This window comes from Zalophus californianus, chromosome 13 (assembly GCF_009762305.2).
Source record: "Zalophus californianus isolate mZalCal1 chromosome 13, mZalCal1.pri.v2, whole genome shotgun sequence".
NCBI lineage: Eukaryota > Metazoa > Chordata > Mammalia > Carnivora > Otariidae > Zalophus > Zalophus californianus.
In genome coordinates this window covers 9,770,879-9,786,607 of record NC_045607.1, presented here as the reverse complement: position 1 = coordinate 9,786,607, position 15,729 = coordinate 9,770,879, and the positions used below count along the sequence as shown (strand labels likewise).

Here is a 15,729-nt window from a genome sequence, read left to right as displayed (position 1 = left end):
TACTTTCCCCTGGGAAGAAGAGGCTATGCCTCTTCAATCATCCCTTAAATGTAAAGAGGTTTGACCCCCATGCAATGGATAAAAGTCACCCAAAAAATGAACAAAAGAGGTGTTTGGAAAAACCAGAACACCATTCATCCCAGCTAACGACTTGTTCATTATGAGTGATGATGGATAAAGACTTCTCATGCTGAGATGAAATCAAGATTTATATGCATTGTTTCCTCTCCCAACTTGTGGGAAGATCATCATCATTTAATTCTATCTCTGCGGCCAGTGATGGGCATCCAGAGAGCTGGTTATCAAACGGCGCAGTCAGCTGGCAAAAGCCGAAACGTGCAGTTGGCACATCTGGACAGAGCCGCCACAGCCGAGGGTGAACAATGACTCCTGGCAAGCATCCAAATTGCTTGCAGACGCTAGCAGGTCTCATCTACAACCGCCCCTACCAGCAGCTCTCTCTCTCTCTCTTTTTTATGAGAATCAGATTTTCATTGCTCCATTCAATTGCTCTCCTCTGCCATTTTTTACGGCTCTTATCGTTCCCCTGGAATATGGCCTTGAGACAGCTCATCCGTGTCCTTCACTGTGTTATCTCTTCTAACTTTTATTAAAACTTCAGCTTTCATCTGAAGATAGCTAATTAAATCTGGAACAGATTATATGCCTCTCCTTAAAAAGAACACAAAACTATTTTCTTCAACCTGAGTAATGCATTTTTTCCTTTCCAGAAGATGAAACTAAAGGTGTTAAAGAAGTCTCATTTATTTACAAAGCGATGATATTTGACATGTCATACAGAGGTTGATTTATATTAAAGTTGTCTGTGGTAGGACAAATTTTTGAGCTATTTCTCAAAATAATTATTTCTCAATACTGGTAATATTTTTTTCCTCATATCCTTTAAATATCATAGCTAATACCATAAGCTTATTTTCTGTACAGAGTTGGGTAATGAGGAATTAAAGATTAACAGGTATTTGTGCACATCAAGTGATTTATCTTTAGAAAATTTTTTTTTACAGTTGCCCTCATTTGGTAAAAATGAAAGTTGTTTTCCTTTTATTGCATACCCCGGACACTAACAACTGAAAGTTTTCCCCATGGAAAATTATATGAAAACATGAAATTAAAAGCAGTCCTTCAAATTTAGGATTTGGTTTTTAAGACACCTTTACACCAACTAATAGCTCAAATAGCTTTGTCTTAATCTATCACAAATTATTAATGATGGAGCTTCCATAATCAATAGGAACACATTCTTCTCACATATGCCACTGACCCAATCCCTTTCTTGGGCCCAGGGGCAGTTTAAAAAAATCACTTTTTTTTTTGCTGTAGATCTGCTAACCAAACCTTCTAGCAATGATATCTAAAACAATCTAGCCAGCCATCTCTCTCTCTCTCTCTCTCTCTCTCTCTCTCTCTCACACACACACACACACACACACACACACACACATGCACACACCAAGCACTTTTAAACTAACGGTTAAGCTTCTATTTCCAGGGTCTCACCTGAAATTTTCTGGGATCCTTTTCTGCGCTTCACTGCCTTAAGCAAGATTTCTTTCATGGTGACCTTTGTGTTGTCCACCTGAATAAGGGAGAATCCATGAGCAGCATTTCTGTAGGAAAAGACAAATATTAAATCATCACTAACATTCAACCAGAGGAATGTTATTGCAGTCTTCACTGTGTTTAATAAAGTGTACTGAGTGTACCTCAAAGTGCCAATTATTTAAAAACCGACTAACTTCTAATGAGAGAGAGAGAGAGAGAGGCATTCCGGTATAAATAGTTCTAAGTGAAAGAAAGGTCAGCGTTAGGGAATGTTTTTCTAAATTACCTCAAATTGAATCTAACTGGTCTGTGTGGGTCACTAGTACTGTGGGTTACTCATGTTGGCTCCCAAGCCAAATCCTGGAGCAAGGATGGACAAGAGACTTGGCTTGTGTCAGTAGATGTCACTGCAGGCAGATACTACCATCACATTAAAGCTCATGGAGCCCTAGAGGAAAAATGTCACGGGGTGAGGATGGGGGGAGGAGGAAGATGGAGGGGAACATACGATAGCCCAAATCAATTGAGAATAAGGAGAAAAAGGCTCTTCCTAACTGGCTAGTAAGTAAACAAATAAATTTTAAACGTACGGTCTGTATATACTTCAGTAGGAATGTTTTAATTTATTTAGCCCTAGAAGGTCAAACAAAATATGAAATCAAGTATAAATAATTACAACACAAAATACTGACACTACTTGTAAATTTCTAGTCAGTCAAATTTGGAGGGAGTGGTTCATTTAGATAGGAAAAAACTGGTAGGGAACAAGTACCCTAAACACAGAAGCCCATCCCTGGGTGAGGTATAACTTCACGAAGACTGTTAATTGCAATAGCAAGTATCACAAATACTACTCACTATGCTCAGGCACCAGAACAAAACAGGCCAATTCCAAGCAGCTCATCTAACAAATGGGACCCAAGTTTCCAACTATGGAACATGGGAATTACCACAAGGAGTTTGGTCGCCTTCCCATTTCCTCATAAGAATCTCAAAGGAGAACACACAGCCAAAAAATATGGCAGAACTTCATACTGACAAGAAATCCGAAAGAAAAGCCAAGCCTCAAGCTAAGCCATGGAAAAGCTTCCCCATGGTAGGACAGGCTGAGAAGAGGCCTTAAACCTCTTTGGGACCTAGTTTGGACCCAACCAGGTGGCTGGCTTTCCACAGGGGCTGGGGGCCGATCTCAAAACCAAGGACCCAATTTGCTTCCCTAATACAAAGACATCTCCACACCCCTCCTCTCCATACGGCTTGCTGTTTAATCCTTGACATTCCATTTGTTAAAAAGCAAAAGCCGACGCTGGTCTAGCCAGCACGATCATCCATTTTAACTTGGTCAAGTTCTTGCTATTGAACAGCAGGCCTGAGAACTGTCAAGCTAATTTTACTGAACACTCTGTTACTGAATCATGCCTGAGCTCCAGCCATTCTTTACCTCAGAAGCTGGACCCCATCCCAGAACAATCTTTAAAAGTTTATTTTACTGATCAAAGCAAAATAAGAAATAGCTCTTTTTTAAAAAACTATATTTAAGGAGCGATGCAGTAAGTGATACTTTGGCAAGAGCACTGAAATGTAAAGTGCCTTATGCATTTATAAACTTGGGGGTATTTGCTCTGGCACTAGGCCAGCGTGTGTTTGGAACAAACGCCAATCATCCACATTCAGGCTTGTCTTGCCCTGCTCTCTCCTCAGAAGTCAGTACGCGCTCCATCTGTGACAATATGTTGGGCAATGGGTGAATGGGGCCTAAAAGGGAACACAAGTTCTCGGGTACGCACAAACTAGTACTGGGCTAGATCTCACGAACTCCCATCTACCTGGGTTCCACCTGAACTATTTTAGATTTGAGTCTGCTTATAAATTGTTTACATTCTCTTCTAATCTGCTGGCTGACAGCATTATTTCAAACGAATACGTTTATCTTTTTTAGCAAAGGCAGACTAGAAGCTCAAAAGGAAGCCTTGCGTTTGGACTAACTTCCATAAGTTAAAAGTGGCCTTTTAAAAGATTTTTGAACAGAGGAAAATCCCTAGTCTGTATTTTTCTGTCATTTTACCAAAACGTACCTGGGTGACAAGGTTAAAGCAAGCAGAGGAAATCCCTGGCACTTATCATCCACAGGCATTACTGATAAATTGTGCAGTGGAGGAATAAAGGATTACCTTCTGTATTTTTTCATTACACTTTTCTTTTGTTACAGAATACATAAATCCATTGTGGCACAATGTAATATGTATCACCATGCTACACCTGCGGACGCTTCCGAGCGGCTGCCATGTCTGTGCAGTCAGGAATGATAAGTGAACCACCCGTGAATGTTAACGATAGTGATCATTCTGAGGTAACTCGGCTCTCCATCTTCCTTTACAGCCTCCGTGCTGAAGCCAGGGTAGCAAGGTTCAGGAGAGGAAAATGAAAACAACAGTGAAGGGAAGGGGCACGCACGGCGCTCAGAACGTGCCTTCACGAGTGTGCGGTATCTTACTCTGGGGCTCCATTTCAGTAAAATCGTGCACATTAAAAGGAGAAGGAGGTTGTGACCCACATACTGCACACTCAACCAGACCTAATGAAAGCTTCCTTAGGTCAGTCTCCCACTCCACTCGCTTCTCTCCCTCCAAACACCAACTTTGGATCTTGCCCCAAGTCTACAGCACTTACGGGTGCCCAGAATCGAAGTGGTTCCCAGAACACATCTAGGTGCAACTGTTAAGTTATGCTCCCATTTAATAAATGGATATGGAGACTTGCTCCCACAATTTTCAGCTTGATTTCCAAACATTCTGGGTTTTATGCCTCATTTCTTTATATCCAGGAATTTTTACGGGCTTTCTAAAAAGTCTATTGAAATACATCTTTCAGAGCTGCTTTTTATTTAGTGCTGGGCACTGGGTGTGTGACCGAGGAGACACTGATCTCGGGGGAAATGCTGGCAGCAGGTAGGTAGGGCACTCGCTAGTCCTGCCTCCCTTTGGTGCGGCCCTGCATTCCAGTCTCTGAGGTGTGGCCTGTGCTGAGGGTGATGAGCCCTCAGACAGACAGGCCGATGGAGAGACAGATGGACTACAAACCCAGGGTCTCGGCTCAGAAACTGCTCGTCCTCCTGCTTCCCTCGTGGGCAGACAGCTTGTCTGCCACCACAGCAGGGCACTCGGAGGGGCCCTGAGCAAAGCAGCTGCCCTCCACAGCTCCTTGCGCTGCCTGTGCCGGGTCTAGGATGCAGAGCCACTTCAGAGCTGACTAAATGCCGCCCGGAGTGCTTCAGTCAATTCAAAGTTAGGTCCTGTCAAGTCTCGTAACCACTGAAAAACGTATGGGCATTTTAAAAAGAGATTACTCACTTGAGGAATTCAGCTCTGTCCCAGTGCAAAGCCACTCAGCTACCAAAGGGAAGTTTTTATACCCACATTAACCTAACACGATGAGCATTTCTCTGTTAAATATTAAACCAGAGGTGATGGGGCACAGGTCCTTATCTGAAAAGCTTAGAGTCTATTTATAGGGACAGCGCTGGAAGCAGAATCCAAGTTGGGAGGCAACATACTGGAGAGGAAAACACCTGGACTGCGAGTTAAATATGCTTTGGTTCACATTCTGGTTCCATGGCTAACCAAAATGTTGCCTTAACATGTGGGAACCTCAGCTACATCCATGAAATAAGGAGGCCGCTTCCCTACAGAATTGTCAGAGAGGACACAACAGACAACGAATGCCAAGCACCTGGTGTTAAGGTTGACAAACAGTAAAAGGAGCTTAGAAATGTTAGTGCTCTTGGGTTCCCCTTGTCCTAAGTCATCACTCCAAGAGAAGAGGCCCCATTCACCCCCTCTCCCCTACCCCGTCAGCAGACATTGCTTAGTTGGGGGAATGGATTCCAGCCATTGTTTATAATTGGTAACACAGGGCCATTAAAATGTGCAATCTGCTGGACATGGTAGCAACAGTCAGGGGCACTACAAGCAAGCAACTTCTGGCCAAGGCATCAAGCCTCCTCTGAAGCTCATAGAAGAGCACTTAGGGCTCCATGTTCAAGGCTTTCATTTTTGAGAGAGTAAGCCAGAGAAGTGGGTATACTGCACCTCAGCTTAACTCACTGGCTTTGGATGGGGATGAGGGAAGTAAAAAATCATGGTAGTGGTGCAGAGAAATTCAATGAGACTTATTAAGAGCTTTCTGAGCTGCACAGTACAAGTTATTATTCAACAATTACAACAGTAATAATAGCAACTACTATGCACTGAACGTTTACTATGTGCCAGGTGCTATGTTAAGCTTTTAAAATCTGTATTAACTCATTCAATCCTAAAACAGGTGCTATTATTATATCCATTTTACAGAATCCGAGGCTGGAGGCATTAGGGAATTTATCTGAAGTCACTCTATTAAAGATTAAAGATCTCAATTTTGAATTCAGAAATCAACAATATGGTCCCTAAACCAAGGAGCACAGTCCAGTGGGAGAGAAAGACAAAGAAGCAAACAAAGAATTATAGTGCTATGCGGTAAGTACAAAGATGGAAGCCAGCTCCGAGTGCTACCAAACACAGAGGCACTTAGCCGAGCCGGGGAAGGGGAAGGGGATCAGAGAGCTTCTTAATGGAGAAGTCTCAAAACACAGTGATCATTTAGCTCTATATCATGCTAAGAAAGATGGTGGTGACCAGAAGGCAGCAAAGCACAGCAAGCTCTAGAGTAGAACCTGTTGTGGAGTCCCAGCTCTACCTTCCTGGGATAAATGATACAATCTCTCTCTCTCTCTAGCTTCCAGTTTCCTCATCTACAAAATGGGGATAATTCTTAGAGTAGAAGATTATCGTGAGGGCTAAATATTTGTAGTTAACATAATACCTGTTATATAATAAATGCTTAGTATAATAACCATGGCTTTTCTACGTACAAGGAAGTGATAAAAGATATGATGAAAACTGTCAACATTTATTGAGCACTTAATCCTCCCAGAAAAGGTACGTGCTATTATCAGTCCCATTTTATGATGGAGGAAATTGAGCTTGGGCAAGGTTAGGACACCTGCCTGGAGTTACGCAGCTAAGTGTAGGAGCCAGGAGTTGAACCCAGGGCAGCCAGACACCAAAGCCTGAGTTTTAAACCTCTCTATAGCCCAGAAGGGAGCCTTGAGGACTTACGGGAAGAAGAGACTTCCAGAGAGCACATCCTCCGGATAGGAACTACTGACCAATCTGCGGCAAAGGCTCAACTTCCACTGTAACATTCAGTTTGATTATAAATGCCCCAACTCTTAGACTAACCATATGAACTACAAGATCCCTCCCCCCTTTTTAAAAAGATTTTATTTATTTATTTGACAGAGAGACAGAGAGAGCGAGCACAAGCAGGGGGAGCAGCAGGCAGAGGGAGAGGGAGAGGCAGGCTCCTGGCAGAGCAGGGAGCCCGATGCGGGGCTCGATCCCATGACCTGAACCATAAGGCAGATGCTTAACTGACTGAGCCACCCAGGTGCCCCACGAGATCCCTTTTTAAAAGCCTTTGGAGAATGTCATGGTTTCTTGAGCCACAGTCTCAGTTTGTGGAAGTGGGAAAAGGCTGCCAAGAGTAGCACTCGATTCTCCACTTCTGACCAGGTCATAACAGGGATGAAGACACACTCCTCCAGTTCCCGGCCTGCGCTGGTCCCAGTTCCATGCATGTTCATTCTCCAGCACTTCAAAGTAGAAAATGAAAATATATGAGCAAGAGAAAGCCTTGTAATAACTGCAGCATGCCTGCTTTAAAGCAAGTCCTCCGGGTATTACTTTATCCATAAAGAGAGTTTACACTAGTGTGAATGCCACATTTTGTTTCCCCCTGCACTGACAAAAAATTTTTTTTTAAAGATCAAAGCATATTGTGTGAGTATGTGATGTTTGACATTGGACAAAGTACTCTTTTTCAAAACAGACATTTTCCAAAAACATAACTCGCTAGACTAATGGGCAGTGAGAAGCCAAAATGACTGCCCTCCGCCTTCTCCTTGTGTATCTTTGCCAGAGTCCTTGGGACTTGCCAAATCCGGTCATGCCTGCTTAGCTTGCTCGACTGATTGTGCCAGAAAAGAAAATAAGACACAGATGTATTTGAGCTCTTTGAGATGCCAGTAAGAGAGACAGCTAATGGCTTCATTTCGACCCTCCCCTTCCAGCTGGGCACAGGTGGGGGATAATGAGGTCCCTCTCCCTAATCAAACTCAATTATTTACTACTCTATATAACCGCAAAGACATTCACATTCAGTTCAGAATATAAAACACACCGTGGGCTACTTCCAACCACTGCCACTGGGTATTTATAACAAACTCAAGTGGCTAACAGTTTGCCTTGGCAGGAGTTTAAGTGTGTAAAGTTTTGCAAACTGTTTCTGCTCAAATATGTCCTGCTGAAATGGGGTCCCAGGCGGGGTTCCATAACTGTCAGGTCAGTGAACTGCATAACATCTGAGAATGTATTCACCATGCAGTGCAGACAGGATCTGGAAATCAAATGCTTCGTTCTATTGCAACCTTCTGAGAAGCATCACAGTTTTTTCAACAGCAAGACTGACATTGTATTAATAAACATTACAAGCCACTAGCCTGACATGTACATAGCAGCAGCTGACAGACTCCAGCATAAGCTGAGGGGAGAACAGAGGAAATCAAAATGAGACATAGTAACTAAACATGGCCAAAGGGGGTGGATCATGAAACAAATCACATTAATGTCAGAAAGATGAGTCCTAAACTTTTAAGATATATAGCAACTAAAGCAACAATCTGGTATAATTTTTGGATACCAAAGTAAGTTGATGGCTATCTAAAATGTGTGCTTTTATTGTAGGAACAAAGCGTATCCTGGCACAGTTTCAACAGACATTCCAGTGAGCAAAACATACATATTTAGCTTGTCTGACCTTTAAATTCTTAGAAGTATGTAATTAATGCTTTCCATCTTTATTACTTGCTCCAATATTTCTGTCACTGTAAACAGACACAAAGAAAAATTTTCTCTTTTCTCTAGACAGTAGCTGTTGCCAAAAAGGAAATCAAGTCAGATTTACAAATACAAAATTAAACAGGCTGCATATGTTACATTTCTGTACATGAGGACAATCTGGACAATGAAAATGTTTGCTAATACAACAGAGTGAAAAGAAACAACACACAGTTGGTCTTCTATGACTCGAGCAAACAATAAATAAGATAATTTATACCCATATTGTCAGGCCTGGTTACAAAGAATACAGGCATCTTTTTTTTTTCCTTATCCTATTTTAGCTCTGCCCCTTACCAAACTGTATGACCTTGAGCAAGTAACTACCTGTCTCCGATCCTCAGCTCCTATATTATAAAAATGAATTTGTTATAAGGAATAAATGGGATAATGGCTACTAGGGGCACCAAACTGAGTGAGTGTGCAAAAATGCTCATTTCCTTTTTCCCCCCTCCTCTCCAGACCACAAAGCAGCATCACATAAGAGTAGGAGAGGCTTCAAACTGATGATATCCTTTCAAAAAAGTCTGGTCACATGGGGTGTACTCTGGAGATCTTATCAAGAGGGTATACCAAAACTACCAACCCTTTTGAAAAGTCCTCATACAGCCAAGAGCAATGAATCTGCACACCTCTTAAAAAGCAGCTAACCTTTCCCTTTATACAGAGCCAAGAGAAGCCACAGCAGTCTCTGGGAACTCTTTGGGCCACAATGCCCAAGGCAGCCCGGCTACTGGTGGAAGACCCTGTACCGACTACCCAGTGGTCCCCTTCCCAAACAGCAAAATCCTAGCTGGATTCTATTTGCTCTGCTCTGCAGCTATTGGTTAGAAACATTCCTTCCCCATATCTACCTGATGTAACAAACATTTTAAGTAAAACACATGTATAGGAGGGCGGTTTACCTGTTCTTACTGACTTCTGATTTAGGGGGATTCTGTCCATTTTACTGGTTTGGACTTTTCTTCTCTTTCTAAAACCCTTCTTCTGGACTCCAGAGTAGGATCTCGGTGTGAAATGTTAACGGCAACACATCTAATGACACCATCACAGTTGCTGTTGTCAGTGCCATTTGTAAACTCAATTCAGTTCCACGCGTTCTAATTGAATTGGCCCTGTACTGGGGAATGGGAGACGAGGGACAGAGCAGGCTCCTCCCCCTGTGCACTCCAAGATCTCATCCTCCCTCGTCCTACCCACGTCTAAAGGCCCAGCACACCTTGGCTTGGTCACTGCTAGCAAGGAACACTTCTTTAGATATTGGGAACCAGCTGAGATCCAGCTATTTAGTTCTGGGAGCCAACCAGACTCCCCCATACTTCTGCCTCCTACTTAACCAGACACCCCCATACTTCTGCCTCCTACTTCTCCCCTTCCACACTCCTAATAGCCAAACAACTTCAATGCTTAGGCTCAGAGCAGGTAGCAGTCAGCAAGTTAGAGACTCCTGTTTATATATACATTGGGTCTGTCCAAAATCAATCATGAACAATGGGTATCTTAGAAATCCACTCGCCTGTCTGCTAAAGGAGAGAGTTTCCCTTAGCGCGCTCCTAATTTGCAAGTTGTTAGCATAATCCATTCTCCCTCCCCAAACAACTCCGTGTCTGGGAGTTCCCTGGGACCAAGGGCCTGGGAAGAGAAGGCTGGTCCCACTGACTCAGTAAGAACATCAGAAGTCACCCAGCTTCACATCCTTCTCCACAGAACACTTCCCCAACTGGGGGCTCATTTAAGTTAACTAGCTCCTCTTTTTAAATTTTTTTTTTTTTCACAGAGACAGCACCCACGCACATGAGAGCGGGAGTGGGAGAGGTGGAGCAGCAGAGGAAGAGGGAGGAGTAAGAGAATCCCAAGCAGGCTCCACACCTAGGACGTAGCCTGAGGAGGGGCTCAATCTCACACGACCCCGAGATCATGACCTCAGCCAAAATCAAGAGTTGGATGCTCAACGGACTGAGCCACACCCAGGCGGCCCCTCCTCTTTTTAAACATACATAATTCTATAACTTAAAAAGTCACTACCTTGAATGATGGAACAAAGTGAAAGTTTAAATTTTCTATTGTAGGAAGAAACATAGCTCTATGTTCTAATTTTTCTAGGATGGACATGTGTTCATTATGTAATAAATAACCCAAAGAAGAGTTAAACCCCATACACACCTTAGTGTAAATTATTCAGGCCAATAAATCTCTCACAGAAATAACAAAAATAGCAACTATGTAACACTGCCTACATACCAGGGTCTGAGCTGACATCTTCCTACCAGCATTTCCTACCTTAGGTTCAACAGCCCCCAGGATCAACAGATGAATTCACAGGCTAAGTTTTAGAATTTAGAAGTTTTGCTTTTAGTTTAATGAAAATCATGAAAACACACACACACACACACACATATCATAAACATATGATGTATATTTAGAAAAGCAAAATTATATATGGGTTATATATATATAATAACTTATATAAGCAACAGATTGATACATAGAGATGTAGGCCACTCCTAGACTTCCACGTTCCCCATTCCCTACCCAGCTAGAGGAGCCCTGAATCACTGCTTAGAGGAGAAATACCCAGGACAGCAACCAGACCCTCATCAGATGGATCTAAACAGGACATAAACTCACTAGAATAAGCCAGGGTCAACAAATCTACCCCATGCCCATTCACTGATGTATTGCTGTCTGTGGCTGCTTTCTTACTACTATGGCAGAGTTGAGTTACAGAGATGTATGGCCCACAAGCCTAAAATATTTACTACTTGGCCCTTCATAGAAGAAGTCTGCCAACTTGCTGGATAAGCTGGTGAGATTTGGGGGTTCTGTGTTCCAGCAGCTAGAGTTATTTAACATCACTAATAGATTCAGTAAAAGCCAAATGACACCACTGCAAGTTGCATGCAGACAGTTCGCTGAACAGAGAAAAGTGAGGGGAGAAGCGGCACAAGGCTCTCTCTACGGAACTCGCTTGAACTCCGAAGAATTCGTGCTCTGAGTGCCCAAGTCACACTGTGCGCAGCAATCGATCAAGCAGAGAACCCACCTATGTACAGACCAACGGACAACAGCAGAAGGTAGGGTGACCAATTATCCTGGTTCACCAGGGGCTGAGGGGGATGCTCCTGGGTATAGGACTTTGAATTTCAAAACAGGGAAAGTCCTGGGCAAACTGACATAAATCGGTTATCGTTTACTTTTCCAGGAAAGCACATTTAAAACTTGGGGGAAGGATGCACTATAAATCAACTGGCTCATTAAAATAATGGACTAGTAGTTAAAAATATACTCACTGTTTAAAAGGACAAATATTAATATGGTAGTCAATGTTTCACATGAAAATCAAAAAACTCAAGTTGACAAGTAAAACATTTAACACCCATTAAATCCAACATCAGTGACTTTAATCAGAGCAGAACATCATCTGTTGCGTTTAAGTTAATTTGTATTTTATTAATGTTATAGTTTTATTTGTATTTAATTTGTAATTTTGTTTGGATTGCATAAAGACATGGAATTTTATAGCTAGAATTTTTAAGTGTATTTAAGTAACTTTATAATAAAACAAATTTAGGCAAACATTGAGGCTTCAGGAGAATTAATTTTCCTTTAAAAGAGGTCTATACATTACTTACATTTAAGAACATTCCTCATGACAATTCCACGAGGTAGTTATTATTCCCCTCATTTTACAGATATGTATCTGTAAATATGTATGTATTTTTACAGATATATACAGATATAGCATGACTACGGTCATGTAGCAAGTTGCCAGTGAAACTGAAACTTGAACCCAGGTTAGCTGAAGTTCAAAGTCTGTGCAGCCTCGCCTGGAGTGGGAAAAGATGGTATATGGGAGATGTGAGGGGTGAGGTGGGTGGTGTGAGGGCCACAGAAAGCGAGAAGGCAAGCTGGGGGCTTCATGGTATTCAAAAAGCAGGAACAAGGAGCTAGGTGGGCTCAGAAAGTGAAGGAGGAGAGGAAGTTTGGTCAGGGGTCCTCCAATGCAGCCCAAAGACACCTGAAGATTCATCCATTCCTTCTCTACAAAGCCCTGCTGGCTGCCAAGGATATAGAGATAAATAAGACCATGTGCACCCTCTCTTCAAGGAGTTTATAGTCTTGCTACTATCTCTTAAAGGATGTCTGCCCGTAAGAGGGCTGATTTGAAGTCTACAGATCTCCAGTGTCCTGCCAATGTGTACCCCTACCCCCACCCCTACCCCTAACTCAGCAGTTGTCCCAATAACTTTTCAGTCCAGTGGAGCAATGTCTACCGACACTCTGCCCCTCTCTGCTAGAAAACAGAAAGGAGGGGAAGAAGAAAAATGCAGAAGCAGCAAAGAGTTCTATTCAGTTCATTCAAGAAATATTTGTGGTGTACCTACCACAGTAATGGATCTATGCTGGGTGTTGTGGGGCATAAATGATCCAGTTCTTGCCCTCAAAGGGTTTCTAGTCGTAACAACAATAACTGCGATAAACGCTCAGACAATGCTTACCTAATCTAGGCACTGTTCTAAATGCTTTACATATATCAACTCATTGAATCCTCATCATGGCTCTATAAGGTAGGTATTATTATTATCCTCATTTGGGCCACAAAAAAGTTAAGCAATTCATCCAAGATTACACACACACACGAGTGAGGGTAAGGTCAGGAATGGCACCCAAGCATTCTGGCTCCAGAGGCCCCCCATGCTCTTACCTACTACACTATAATATATAGTAGCTGAATGTTGGCCTTAAGATAGTGGGATTTAATTGATTGATGAGACCACCACTAGATTCCCCACCACCATCCCAACCCTCAGCAGGGTGTTGCAAAGAGCATGGACTTTGCAGTCATGCATGGGGGCAAATCCAGGCCTGAGAGCAATACTTGTCAGCCTCAGTTTTCATGTCTCTAAAATGGTCATAATAAAAACCAGGCTATTTTCAGATTAAATGGCATAACACATACACAACTTTCAATCCGTAAATACTAATTCACTGCTTATTGTCAAAATCTAGCTCCCTCTTCCTGGTTCAGTTCAGTGTCTTCCCAGACACCCCCTGCCCATCCTCCTCTGGGAGAGAGATGCAGGGAAGAAAGTGGTTAATGCAGAAAAGGACCAACAGCTTTACTTATTTTGCTGGGACTTCACTCTCTGAAACTTTGGACACATCCCTGGTGACTCCTGAAGGTCTGCTCTGTCCTGCATTTGCAGGAGAGGCTTTTCTAACTTAGAATATAGACCAGCAAGGTGAACGGAAGGTTGCTGAAGCAAGAAAATACACGTGGGGCAAATGGTCAGTAATCTGTACTATTTCATCAGACAACTGAGAAAAAGAAGAAACAGAAAATTTATTGACATTTTTTTTTCCTAAATGCTCACACATAAAGATTTTACTTTACATCGTGTTTTCAGAAACACTCCAGACATGTTGAATAAGCTCTCTTGAACTTTAAAATAGAAAAAGTATCGACTGGGGTGTGTGTGTTTGGGAGTCGAAGTGCAGGGATGGGAGTAATTCAGGAAGAAATAAGAGTATTCAGTTCAAAGCCGTTGTTGTTACTCTCTGCCTTTCTTCCTCTTTCTCCTCCCAGTCTCCAAAGCTGGGGTTCATACGGAGACCCTGTTGGGGTTCATACGGAGACCCTGCATAGACTTTAGAGGCTTCTCCCGGGAAGGTATATCCTGCCTACTGCTGGCCCCATTCTGTTGAAAACCAATGATTTAAAAGCTCTTGCTTTAAAAAGGACATTTAGTTCAAAAGAATGTGATGGTCATATGTTAATATTTATACAGTAAAAATTATGCACTAATGAGAACAACTCCCTTAGTCATTTATAAACAAACAAAAATGCAAGTGGAGACTACTGAAATACCCCTGTATACATCTTTTAAAGTAAAAAGAAAAAAAGTCCTAATGATACTTTGTGACGGTAAGACTTTGAAAAGATACTTTTATGAATTCTATTGGTAGCACTGTAAATTGGAACATCCTTCAGAAGGCTACATGTCAATACAAAGTGAAAGTCTAAAGATGGTTCTACTCTGACCGATACTACTACCCAAAGGAAACTGTCCAAAGGAAGTTATTCAGAAGAAATAAAAGGGATATGGATAAGGACTATTATTATAGAATCACTTATTAAAACCAAAGCAAGAAAACAACCTAAACATCCCACGGTAGGCTTCCGAGGCAGCCTGGACCTTTTTCTGTTGTACTGCTCATCACATTTTTTTTTTTTTTTAAGATTTTATTTATTTATTTATTTGAGAGCGAGAATGAGAGAGAGAAAGAGAGTATGAGAGGGGGGAGGGTCAAAGGGAGAAGCAGACTCTCTGCTGAGCAGGGAGCCCGATGCGGGACTCAATCCCGGGACTCTGGGATCATGACCTGAGCCGAAGGCAGTCGCTTAACCAACTGAGCCACCCAGGCGCCCTGCTCATCACATTTTAATGATGTGACAAACCGTCTCCCTACTAGATAGTAAGCCCCATGAGCACAGGGTTGCTCTAGATTCTTGGCACATTATAAATGTAGATTATAGGAACTAAGAACAGATATCAGATATTTGTAATTTTAAGTAAAAATAACACAATAGTTACACTAGAATGGGAACTGTAATATATATACATGGAAATGATACGAAAATGAAAATAGTTATGTTAGGAAGGAGGAATTATTGCATAAGTTTTCAATTACTTTCAACATTCTTCAGTGTCATTGTTTTAGCCCCTCTGAAACATTAAAAAAGGGAAAATATTTACTGTTACATATACCAAACAAGACTTCATAGTAGGGATGAAACAGTAAGTACAAAAACTTGGAGTCATCGCCCCCAGCTCCCCCTTCCCCCCAATACTCAGGTATTCTTTCTTTGTTCAAGGGTAGAAAGACACAAAATACTCCTATATCATAGGCGGCATAATCCTCTTTTCAGTAAAAATCTGAAACAAAGGCAGTATGTTTTATTTTATTTTTTTAAAGATTTTATTTATTTATTTGACAGAGAGAGAGACAGCGAGAGGGAACACAAGCAGGGGGAGTGGGAGAGGGAGAAGCAGGCTTCCCACAGAGCAGGGAGCCCGATGCGGGGCTCGATCCCAGGACACTGGGATCATGACCTGAGCCGAAGGCAGACGCTTAACGACTGAGCCACCCAGGAGCCCCTAGGCACCCCTAA

The 15,729-nt window shown here is 42.2% G+C and overlaps 1 protein-coding gene across 7 annotated transcripts in view; it reads right to left on the bottom strand.

The window, feature by feature from the left end:
* The window catches only part of MAPKAP1 (MAPK associated protein 1), a 233,063-nt gene that overhangs the window by 93,264 nt on the left and 124,070 nt on the right, over window positions 1-15,729 (bottom strand). For all 7 annotated transcript variants that reach the window (XM_027616132.2, XM_027616126.2, XM_027616125.2 and 4 more), the window contains one exon: window positions 1,519-1,628. In XM_027616132.2, the coding sequence (XP_027471933.1) occupies window positions 1,519-1,628 (110 nt within the window). The remainder of the gene's footprint in view (window positions 1-1,518; window positions 1,629-15,729) is intronic.